The sequence below is a fragment of the Theobroma umbraticum genome, unplaced genomic scaffold (genome assembly GCF_002168275.2).
Source record: "Theobroma umbraticum cultivar Fairchild unplaced genomic scaffold, ASM216827v3 scaffold_204.0, whole genome shotgun sequence".
Taxonomy (NCBI): domain Eukaryota; kingdom Viridiplantae; phylum Streptophyta; class Magnoliopsida; order Malvales; family Malvaceae; genus Theobroma; species Theobroma umbraticum.
The window spans coordinates 180,292-192,184 of record NW_018397267.1 but is presented as its reverse complement, the minus strand read 5'-3'; the positions used below and the strand labels follow the sequence as shown (position 1 = coordinate 192,184).

The 11,893-nt window shown below is 36.5% G+C and overlaps 2 protein-coding genes across 3 annotated transcripts; one reads left to right on the top strand and one right to left on the bottom strand.

Annotated features, from left to right (window-relative positions):
• The first annotated feature begins 2,695 nt into the window (after positions 1–2,695).
• Positions 2,696–3,968, top strand: NF-YB2 (nuclear factor Y, subunit B2). 2 transcript variants are annotated; one of them, XM_021438542.2, is made up of 2 exons: positions 2,696–2,991; positions 3,056–3,968. In XM_021438542.2, exon 2 carries the CDS (start codon positions 3,142–3,144, stop codon positions 3,589–3,591), a length of 450 nt encoding a protein of 149 aa, XP_021294217.1. In that variant the 5' UTR covers positions 2,696–2,991; positions 3,056–3,141; the 3' UTR covers positions 3,592–3,968. The 2 variants fall into 2 exon arrangements, with proteins under 2 accessions (XP_021294217.1, XP_021294218.1); XM_021438543.2 differs by having other exon boundaries at positions 2,696–3,965.
• Positions 3,969–7,652: 3,684 nt separating this feature from the next.
• On the bottom strand, positions 7,653–11,882 carry NUDT2 (nudix hydrolase homolog 2). The gene is made up of 9 exons (XM_021438976.2): positions 11,146–11,882; positions 10,782–10,996; positions 10,255–10,320; positions 9,978–10,115; positions 9,105–9,182; positions 8,981–9,031; positions 8,824–8,858; positions 8,306–8,414; positions 7,653–8,033 (listed from the first exon to the last, which is right to left on the bottom strand). Exons 1-9 carry the CDS (start codon positions 11,264–11,266, stop codon positions 7,842–7,844), a joined length of 1,005 nt encoding a protein of 334 aa, XP_021294651.1. The 5' UTR covers positions 11,267–11,882; the 3' UTR covers positions 7,653–7,841.
• Positions 11,883–11,893: the final 11 nt, after the last annotated feature.

Below are 11,893 nucleotides of genomic sequence, written 5' to 3'. Positions count from 1 at the left end.
TATATAAATTACACATTGGATTAGGAGAGTGAAATTAATAATTAAACAATGTTGGGTAACTTAATTAAAGTAGTATGTAATTCCAATTAAAATCTTTTTTACAAAAATAGTAGAATCTATTTATATATTTTATGAAATTTCACGTCAAATTGAATTTATAAATGTAAACCTTGTATATCTTAATAAATTAATTTTATAAAAAGAAGATAATAATCTAAATAGTATTGAGTCTAATCTAAATTCAATTCATGATATCATATCAAGTATTTCAATAAGTAAAATAAATAGTGTGCGTCATGGATTTAGATATGAGAAAATCTTACAAAATCATGTATAAGATAAGTAAGAAAATGATCTTAAATTTATAAATGTTAATATTATATGCCGTTATTCATATGATATCTTAAATTTAAATGTTTGAAAAGACGGGAAGATAAAAGCAAGGTTGCTTTGGTCACGTAAAGAAGAAGCGGGCGGAGCAAACGTCAGGGCAAAAAGATGGATTGGTGCAAAAGGTGTACATGGCAGAAGCGGGGAAGTTGGTAAAGGAGGGAAGTTAAATGTTGGTTGGTTGCCTACTCCAGTCCTCTGCGTATTCTTTTGAAACAGTTTTTAAGCTAAAACAAGAAATCAGCTTGGCCGAGGAGAACAAGCTGCCTCCCTCCCTCCTTTACTACCATTTTCAAGGCTGCCCCAACCATCCCCCATCTACAATTTCCTGTTCGAATTTTTCTTAAAACCTTATACAAAATGAAGCTGCTAATTCTAATTATTCAGCTTATGGGTCGCTAATCTATTCTCACATGCCCCAAGGTTGCTACAAGACGAAAAGTAGTCGCACGTGGCACTCGTGTAAGTGGGGTTGGGGAAACTGATGGAGTTGATAACCTGACATATCATCTGCTTGAAGCAGACTGGGATGAATCTGTGCCATTGCCATTTGCCAAGCATAAAAACAGATGATACTTATTATTATCCCAAAACTGAAAGATTGCTTGTCAATTTTCTATTACCCTTTTGAAGCATACCCCATACCTCAAATCCCTTAAGTTCTAACTCCAAAGTAAATAAAAACTACCGTTGAAGATGATCTATTACATGACTCCTTGAAGCTTCCATATCATGTTAGCTATTTTGTGCTAAGTTTGTAGATTACTTTAGTTTATACATGGTTGACCAAACTCTCTCTCTTTATATATATATGTACACATATATATGCGTACAATATAATAACAAAAATTAAGATTTATTAATTAATATTCTGTTAAGTCGGATAAGAGAGAACCGATTTCTTGATGTGTTGGGCACTATTAAGAATATAGTAATTGGAATATCAAAAGGGTTCTGCCTTGTAAAGGATCTAAAGTAACCTATGAATATGACTTATAATCATGTGAGATATCACAACCTTATAATTATAGCTTTATATGGGTTCAGATAATATTGGTTGGATAAAGACAGCCTGCCCGAGTCATTTTGCCATTAATTTTTATTTCAATTCTTATTGGACCACCTGATTGCTATGCTTCGTTTATATTTATATTTATTTTTATTTCAAAAAATGGGCTCTTAAAATTACAGATGAATGAGCCCACTTAATATTTCAAGGGCCAAGGTCGGGCAACCCAAAAATAGAAAGGTTGCTGATGGATCTCGAAATCAGGTCCAATAAGAACGAAAGCACCTTGAAGTGGGCCCAGTCCACTATCATCGAACTGCAACGTGGCGATTAAGGTGGAGCTGCAGTCCACGCGGGGATCATGACCGTTTAATGTGGGCAAGTAAGTGCAGTCCTGTTTGCGTTGACCCGTGCCATGCCAGCGGATCCGCTGGTTGGCCGATTGACCCCCCGATTTCAATGAATATGGGTTGATTAGATGATGATCACGATCCCTTTCCTGCCCCTCACCACCAAGGCGTCTATCACTTTCGGCGTCATCATCAAATCGTAAGGGTGACGAGATAAGGTCGTTGAGCAGTAGCATCATCATATTTCATTTTAAGCCCCACGCGACTTCACGGCAGTGCTGCAGACGCTTCCATTTTTGGTTTTCTTTTTCTGAAATTACTGCCTCTATGTTTTTTTGTTTCTTTCAGGTACTGATTGAGTTAGAGTTACAGTTGGAGCTGGATGCATTCTATGTTGATTCGAGAGTTACTCCACGTGCTTCAGTCCCAATTGTCATTGAACAGTTACGTATTCTCAAATTCGATAAGTATAGAGACCTATGAAACTGAATTTTGTGTATTTTATCACACTCATTTTTTAAAAAAATAATAATAATTTTGTACTAAAAATGATATTTATTCAATTCGAACTCAATTTTAATGTCACACTAAATATAATGAGTGGAGTAGATAAGATGACTCCACGAAGGAATTCACGTAACAAAAAATATCATGAAATCTCGTATTAAAAGAATAAGAAAAAAAATTTAAATTATAAATATAAACACCGCATACCATCCGATTAATGCTGTGAGCAGAAAATAATCAACTCACACGCGACCAGCCGAACCATCGGGTCCTGCAAAACTCCAAAGCCTAATTAAGATGCATCGAAGGGCTAGCGACTATCCACGTGGTAAGATATTATCGAGAAACAAACGGTCCAAAATCATCCTCGTGTCTACCTCAATGGACTATATAAGACCCAAGTGAGAAACATTTATTTATTATGAATCTTATACTAGTATTATTGCTAGGAAAAACAGTAGTACGAGTCTAGTAGTAACAATAACAGCATTCACTCATTTTCTCCGCCGCTGAGGGCTGACCGGATTCCCTCTGAAATTCACCTGCAGTCGGTTCCAGTCCACCCATCTCCATCGAAGAAGACTGGGGTTGAAGAGGAACGTCTTAGGCAAACGCAGTTTAGCTCCCCTTTTCTGGCCAAGCTAATCCCTATAGCTTAGGCTTAGCTACCTTCAGATTAAGTCAAACGCAGCAGCAATTGCCAACAGGAGTGTAAGATACTACTACGACTACTTGGTAATAACAGAAAACCATCTGATCTGATTATCTGTATTGATGGCTGACTCGGACAACGACTCAGGAGGGCACAACAACAGTAATGCAAACAACGAGTTATCACCAAGAGAGCAAGATAGGTTTTTGCCCATAGCTAACGTGAGCAGGATCATGAAGAAAGCCTTGCCAGCCAACGCCAAGATCTCCAAGGATGCTAAAGAGACTGTGCAAGAGTGTGTCTCCGAGTTCATCAGCTTCATCACCGGGGAAGCCTCCGATAAGTGCCAGAGAGAGAAGAGGAAGACCATCAACGGGGACGATCTTTTGTGGGCCATGACCACGCTAGGCTTTGAGGACTATGTCGAGCCTTTGAAGGTTTATCTGCACAAGTTCAGGGAGATGGAGGGAGAGAGGACGGCCCTTGGAAGGCAACCGACTGATCAGAGAGATGGCTCTTCCGCTGATGACAGCACTAACGCTGCCGCTGGGGGTGCTTTTGCTGGACCTGCCATGTATGGTGGGATGCAGTCAACCATGATGTTGATGGGGCATCATCATCATCAATCCCATATGTATGGATCTGGCACTGGCAGTGGAGCCTCCTCCGGCAGGCCTAGGTAGATTAATTAAGCACTGCTAATTCGCAGCAGTTTGTTCATATCTCTTTTACTCATGCATGATTTCATTCCAAACTTTTCCTAGTGTTTTTCATGCCTTTGATTGGAGAGAATATGTGTGGAGATAGATTATTCCCTTTCACTTTTGTGGACTTGGAGAAGGAGAAAATATATAACATATATATATATATATACACACACACTAATATCAACTACTTGAACATTACATTTATATACCATGTACAGTTATCCCATAAATTCAATGCAGTTATAGTTAAATTCAAGTCTTGTATTACTATGCTGTATAGTTTTATTCTTTGGGGTTGGTCATCCCCATGTTTAGTGATTGGTACTGCACATTTGAGTCTGTGATATGGAAGGTAAGATCGTTGGAACAAAAAGTTTTGTTGGTTTTGGATGGAATGGATAACGTTGGTCTTCTGTCCTAATTTTGTGGCAGCCAAGTAATCTGTTCCTCAATATTTTTTGGTTATTTGTCTCTGTCTGCTTAAAAATCCAAACAAGCTGCTGGGAAAGAGACTGAGAGCTCATCCTACCATGATCTGTGGATATAATATCCACCTCTCAGATTTAAATATGTCTTTCTCCCTGGATTTGTTTTCATTTTGCTGCTACTTTTCTCCACGCGCCTATCCATTTAGTTGACTCTAAATGCTGACCACTAGTCAGGTCAGCTAACTCTGGGAACTAATCTGTTGCTTTGTCTCGAGTACATTTCATCTGTAATTGCTTTTGTTATAATTTTGCACTTCCTTAGTTGTAGCCATTCAAGGTGTATGCTGTATCAGATATTTGCATGGAGCTCACATGAATTCCACATCCATGAATGGTTGGAATTTTGTATCAACTCCTTTCATCTCATGTCTCATGGGAAATATAGTCCTATTGCTGATTTTAATATATGTTTTTCACATTTGATTTGTTGCGGGGGAGTGGAAAGAGAAGAAGTAGAAGAAAACAATGCAAACCTGATGGTACTGGCCTGTGTCTCTCGGGCTCGTTATATATGCTTGGTGGACAGCAGCCTTGATCTATCATAAGTTGCAATATATATGAGATATGGTGGTGGCTGCAAGTTAATCCAAATGTATTAAAACAATTGAGGGAAACATGACAAAATTGAGTACTCATGCTGAATCAAGAATGCTAGCTAGCTCTTGCTTTCTACTTATTATTACATTACATCTGAGATCTGACAAAGAATCCCTTTCCATTAGAAAGGATATATAGGTGCATGCATGGCATGCACACATATTCGTGTGGAACACAAAACAAATAGAATTCAATTGAACTGTGAAGCGGTGTGGCTACCATGCTTAGTTGCTCACTCAGACCCCAATTCCATAGTCCATAGCGCTCTCTTTCTTCTTCTTAAGCCATGTCACCTGGAGCCCTGCTTGATGTAGCAAATAGGCCTGTTAGCTCAGTTGGTTCGAGACCTGCATGGGCCAAGTGTCTTTATTATTGATACTTCATTTTGAATTAGTTTTTGGCTCACGTTGAATAGCAAGCAGCAGTTACTTCATTTACATTGAATAGAAAGTTGGAAAAGCTAGAAGTAAACTAACAAGACTACAGCATCAGAGGGTGCAGACTGTAGACTCAAACTTCAATTTCAATAGAAAGTGGGAAAAGCCAGAAGTAAACTAACACGCCTAGCCAATTAGCCATGCCCCACCCCAGTGGTTGGATTATTCGAGGACCAAATTAATCATATAATAAGGTTGGAGAGGAACACCAAACTTAAAGCAAACCACTTATGTCGGGATGCTAACTGAACCCTTAACAGTTTTAACACTAAGTTGCAATCAGAATGAAGCATAAATGACAATTTATGGATAACAAAATGAAATGAATTGCAAGAACTTAAAGTAATCTTGCTTTCAATATTCTTATACATAGCCCATCACAAAAGCGTAATTTGCAAACATCTTTAATCAAATTCCAGAAACAAACAAGACGTAAATTCTTGAAGTAATGGTAACATTAATTTATTACAGCTTGGCTTTCAAAAGAAGTAACATTAGACATTGAATGAATAATTCACTCAGCCGTATGGCAGGAATAATATAAAGAGGAAGAACCTGACAGAGCAGCGTTATGCCCGTGCAAATAAAGAATGTATTTATGAATTTACAAGTTGAATCCCTGCCCATGTATAATTTTAGGAACCATAACCAGGAATTACCGGCCATTGAGGTCACGATGATTGAAGTACATGTAGTTCTTCTCATCCGAGAATCTTTTCTATTTTCTATCTTCCTCTGCTTTGCATATGTCAACAATGTACTCTGAAAACTCATTTGTCTGGACTAATGGCTGTGCTGGAAGTGGGCATTGTTTGCTTGTGCTCGTTAAAAGTGTTATTACAAACATATGAGAAACATGATTTCCATACCAGGCCATATACAGACAAAATTCTGTTATGCTCCATACCAGGCCATAGACATAATGTTTATGCCACTTGATATGCATGGTAAGGAAGAGACCAAGCATTACAGAGCTTGAGAGTTGAGCTACCAAATTAATTTTGTAAGCCCTCAAAGAGTTTTTAGCTAAGACTGCCTATTATCCCTTACTTGATTGATCTAGTTTTTTATGATCCTGCCGCTTATCCCATGAATGCTTTTTGATTAAGTTAATATTATGCAACATGATTCGACAGGTATATATTAAAGAGAGAAGAAACAATTTAAGTGTTAAAAGCTGTTCTCTAAAAAAACTCTTAAAAAATTGTAATGGCACCATATCAAATGGATAGGATTGATCTTAAGGGTCCCTCACCCTTGGGCCTTTTTCTACACAAAATGGAGCGTATTAAGGTCTGCGGATTAATATCTACACAATTTCTTTACAAATAAAAACTACTGTTAACCCAGTCTACTCAATATACCTACAAAATTTCTTTACAAAAAAAACTATTAAAAGCATGTTTGACTTAATTTTTTTTAGCTTAAAAGCTATTATAAAGCTCTTATAAAGAATAATAATTTTTAAAATTAAGTTAAAACTGTTTGATAAATTTTATTTTTATAAAATTAAGAACAAATAAATATCACACATATCAAACAATAAATTGAGAAATATCAAATAATAAAGAGAGTTTCCAAAACTCAATAAAATAAAATAATGATAAAAATAAATAAAATAAAAAAAAAAAAGAAAATAATACCTTAATGTAGTTCTGATTTTTTTGTTTTTGTTTTTTTTTTAATTTTTGTAAAAATAAAAAACCCCTGATTTGCGAAAAAAAGAGAGAGAAGAGAGGGAGATTGATAGGGAGAAAGGGAAGAGTATTTTTTTGAGAGAGAAGATTTTTTTGAAAAAAAATAACTCTCCTAATAAGCTTATGTGTTTTTTTTAAAAAAAAAAAGAAGAGAAGAGAAAGCTCTTAATTGGAGTTTTTTTTAAAGCACTTTTTTTTCAGATTTTATTTTTAAAAAAAAGTTATTTTTTTAAGAGCTTTTTATGAAATTCTGTTTGGCTCAACTTCTACTTTTAAACAGTAAATAAGCTAAATATAAATCAGACTAAACGGGTACTAAGTGTTAACTCAAAACAACTGTTAACTCAGTCTAGTTAACATATCTACCCAAAATGTTAAATGAGTCGGTATAAGCATCTACCAATAAGCATCATACTCCATTCATGTTTCTCTGTTTATCCTTGAGATCACCTTAAACAAATATAACATATTATAACAAAATGTACATATGCAAGGAAAAAAGCTGCAAATAAACATGTAACATACTTATTGCAATTTGATTTACAAACATGAAAGGAAAGGCTCTTAAAATTTGTTCACAATGTCTTCCATACCTTCATTGTGAAAAGAACAGAAGCATGGCTATAAACAAACAAAAGTAATTCTAATCTCATATTTGCTAACAAGCAGCAACAACTACTAAATAAAAATCCAAAATATATCTAGTATGATAAGGGGATCATAAACCAAAAGCTTAATTTGCAAACATCATCAATCAAATTCCAGAAACAAACAAGACATAAATTCTTGAACTAATGGTAACATTAATTTATCACAGCTTTGCCTTTGAAAGAAGTAACATTAGACTTTGAATGAATAATTCACTTAGCTGTATAGCAGGAGGGGAATAATATAAAGAGGAAGAACCTGACAGAGGAGCATTATGGTCGTACAAATAAAGAATGTATTTATGAATTTTAGAAGTTGAATCGTTGCCCATGTATAATTTTAGGAGCCATTATCAGAAATTACTGGCCATTGAGGTCACGATAGTTGAAGTACATGTAGTTCTTCTCATCCGAGAATGGTGACGAGGTAGGCACGGGAACAAACCCAGAATATTTTCTAGCTTCCTTTGCTTTGCATATGTCAACAATATATTTTGAAAGCTCATTTGTCTGGACAAATGGCTGCGCTGCATATTCTTCAAATGGCATCCACTGCAGAAAGTTAGAAATAACTGTGAGAGGTTTTATCAAATGTGGACTATTCACCTGTATAATCCATCAGACTTTTCTTAATTTTGTTCATAGTTTAACAAGTTGTTCAAAAAGTACTAACCAAAGAATATATAAAATCAAACCTAAAGTGGTTGAGATGAACCGCATATACTTATAACTCAACATTAATTATATCTTTTTCATTTGTTAAGGGGAAAAGGAAAAAACTTTCAAGTTTTAACTTCATTGTTCTCGCTGTGACTGCGAATTACCTGAGCTGCCTCTATCTCAGATTCCTGCTTCTGGATTTCAAAAGAAAGTGGCTCCATCAGGCACATGAAGAATATATCTGACTTTTCAAAGAATGACTTGTGGCTTTGTCTGTAAATAATGGAAGCAAAGGGAGTGAACAAGAATCACTTGCTACCAAGAGAAAGAAAAAATTCATTTAGTTGGCTGATAGGAGTTAGTTTCTCAATTGATCTCCGATTTGTGAAGTAGTCAGTCAGGATTTGTGAGGAATATCGAATCACAGAAATGCTATTTCAAATGGAACTGCATACCAAGCTACTGTGGTGCAGGAAGTGGATATTGTTTACTTGTGCTCCTTAAAAGTGTTATTACAAACATATGAGAGACATGATTTCCCTAGGGACCTCAGTGAAGCATTCATGTCATACAAAGGAGAAACTACCTAAGTATAATTTAGAAAGGTCACTTTCAACCTAAACGGGAAGAGCACATGCTTCTGTTTTGGTTTTAAGCAGCAATGCTTACACAGATTTCATACCTGAACGCTAGTACTTCAATAAATTTTGTGTCAATCTGAATCAGCAAAAAGACCCAAAATGTTTCAAATCATTTATAAATATAATACACCTTCTCAGGTTGATAAGGTGCAATAATTTGTATTACATGTATATATAAATTGAATAACTGTTACTTACTGCTGTCTCTTCTTTCACTTCTCTAACTACAGCTGTGCAGAGATCTTCACCCTGGAGATGAATTTGTTTAAGCAGGGTAAATACATCCCATAGTATTATATCTAGAATCTCCTGATGCACTTACCTCATTCACAACTCCTGTAGGGAACTTCCACACACCTGTACCCCGAAATCGTCCGGTGTTCTCTTGCACCACTAAAACCTGGGATTGAGATGTGCAAACCCAAAAATTTGAGGATAATAACCTTGATTGAAGTCCAACAGCAGAATGAATAATACAGCTTTTTCTCAATAAGCACATCTCAGAGAAAGAGAGAGACAGTTAGAGTGAGTATGCAAGAAAGAATTAGTAGCAGCTCCAGCATTAAACTTAGTTAAATATTGAAGATGGTGATAGATAGTACAGAAAGGAGGGGGGAACCCAGCTGCTAATCTCAGAAATACATATGAGAAAGTAGAGGAGTAAAGGAAGGGCCAGGGATGCCTTCCCCCGCTCATGCATCAACATATACCATGCATAGAAAATTGCAGGCTGGTTTGGGCATATATAACATCATACGAACCATCTCCAACATGACTGAGCAAGGGGACACCAGTAAATCTATGTATACTCTGTTGCCATCTATACTGCAATTAATTACTCAACCAACAATGCATATCAAAGTAAGAAAGAAGAGTTTTTGTTATTGTTATTATTGTTTTTAAAAAAAGATTAGCACAATTTTGGAGCACACTTAATCAAAAAGTTGATGGTTTACGAACTCTTTTTCTCTTCCAAAGAAGACTTTTGGTGATAAGCAGTGAATCATTAAAGAAAAATAAATGACATTTTTTTCTTTCCCTTTGAACTAAAAGTACTGTGCAAATACAATTATGCTAATTTTGGTATGAATGTGTACAAGTAAAAACGGTCACAGTGATATATCTTATGCAAATTCCCTATCTACTTATCGAAGTTTAGAAGCCGCAATTAAAATGGCAAGCTACAGGGAAGTACCTCTCTCTTTTCATTCATGACAAATGCGCCAACGCCTACCCGGTGTGAGGCATTTGCTGGAAGAGTATGTGTACCTTCAGGAATCCAATAAGCAAGCATCAAGTAATTTGGCTCAGCATGGTGAAACCAAAATCCTTCCTGAGCAGCAATACAATGTTAACAGAAGCATATTCCAGGGATGAATGGAAGAAAAAATAAAACTGGCAACTACCAAGTTAGCATTCAACAGAGCTTTCTAGAAATCAGCTTGATTAGGTTCTAAAAGACAATAAATCACCTTGACAGCAGCTTCAACAAGATTGACATGCTGAATAGGTAATTTGATCCAAACACCCTTTTTACCCTGCAAAACATATTCTTGTATGATTCACTAGAAACAGAGAACAGTATGAGAGACAAAAGTGCACATGATAAGGAACCATATATGCCGAGAAGCAAAAAAATTCAAGTTGTAGAATGATGTGTACTGGCTGTAAGCCGAGGTGTGATTTTGCAGAAATGACAAATCAGAAAGGATTTTTACCATTGGAAGGACATCAAACCATATAAAACAGAAGGTAGTAATCAATCGAGCATCTCATTTCGTTATAAGCATGCAATAAATGCAACAGTTGACATGATAAGAAGGAAGGAAAGGACCAGTGAGACTAACAATGAAAGAGAATGGTAGTATAAACAAAGGCATCAAGATTCATGAGGTAAGTGCTATGGCGGACGCTTTCTGTGGGCTGTGGCAGAAACTCCGGACTTGGCAGTACAAACATTAAATGGCATTGGCAGAAAAAAGTAGAGTAAGAAGAAAACCTGGCGACGCCACTGTGCAATTGAAGCTCTAAGAATCGAAGCAAAGGCTGCAGGGTCCATCGGCTCACTCATTTCAACAATTACTCCGCCATACCTATCGTTGACCGCATTAAGCTGTTTAAATTCTTGAACTTGTTCTTCATTTTCAGCAATTACATTCACAGGCGTTGCATTCGCAGATGCTGACATGGCTCTGTATCTGATACTATACCCAGCTGCAACAAGACAAACACTTTCCACATGATCATGCTCCATCTAATGAAGATGCAAAGCTAATGAAGACAATTCCTAGTAACTGGGAAATGTTTACCGAGTTTTCGACAAGAAAGTTTTTCTTCTATTGAAGTGAAATTAGCATGGTTACCTGTTGATGAAGACACCTTAACCGCAGGCCAAGTTGGTACCTTTGCTGAAAATCCCAACAAAGACCATAGATTTCCGCTTGTAATTGTACAACCAATCAATGCAGCCCTTCTTAACATCATCGTAAGGAATTATATAAAATACAACACTTCCAGTCTTGTATTTAATAAGAAATAATATTATTCTGACTGATTGACCTTGTCTTTGTCGTGGATGAGACTTTGAATTGAATTGGGTGACGCGTTAGAAATTGAATGAGTCAGAAATCCATGGCGAATGTCCGACCAGCATGCAACGCGGCACGCTCTTGATATATTAACATAATTAACACTGTGATTAATTATAATAATCTGGTCGTCCAAGTTTTTTCCGATACCACAGACATGCAGAAGACGACGAAGACTGTTGATCAAATCAACCAAAGGGTATTAATTTATTGTGGGGTATATCGGGAATTTTGTTCCTTTTTCTTAACTCAGGTCTCAAGACCGCAACTTTGAACATGGAACAGGAGGGGAAGCTGAGAGGCTGACACGTGGGCAAGTGGGACAAACCGTAAATATCCACAAAACATAGGTTAAGAGCCGTAATTTTGTGAGAGACGCAAGCCAAGCCGCGGATTTTTGTTTTACCCTTTTTACTTCCATTTACTAACACATTTCACCCATCCCCCAACCCAAACCCTCGAATCCAGCCGCACCCTTTTTTTTTTTTTAATAAATTTTTAAAAAATAGTCTACTGGTAGTAA

Excerpts from the sequence above, each read along its gene's own strand:
- NF-YB2 (XM_021438543.2), top strand. The coding sequence starts at position 3,031 with ATGGCTGACTCGGACAACGACTCAGGAGGGCACAACAACAGTAATGCA.
- NUDT2 (XM_021438976.2), bottom strand. The coding sequence starts at position 11,266 with ATGATGTTAAGAAGGGCTGCATTGATTGGTTGTACAATTACAAGCGGA. Across the intron at positions 10,321-10,781 it reads TTGCACAGTGGCGTCGCCAG|GGTAAAAAGGGTGTTTGGAT; the intron begins GTTTTCTTCTTA and ends TATGTTTTGCAG. Across the intron at positions 9,183-9,977 it reads TCATGAATGAAAAGAGAGAG|GTTTTAGTGGTGCAAGAGAA; the intron begins GTACTTCCCTGT and ends TCTCAATCCCAG.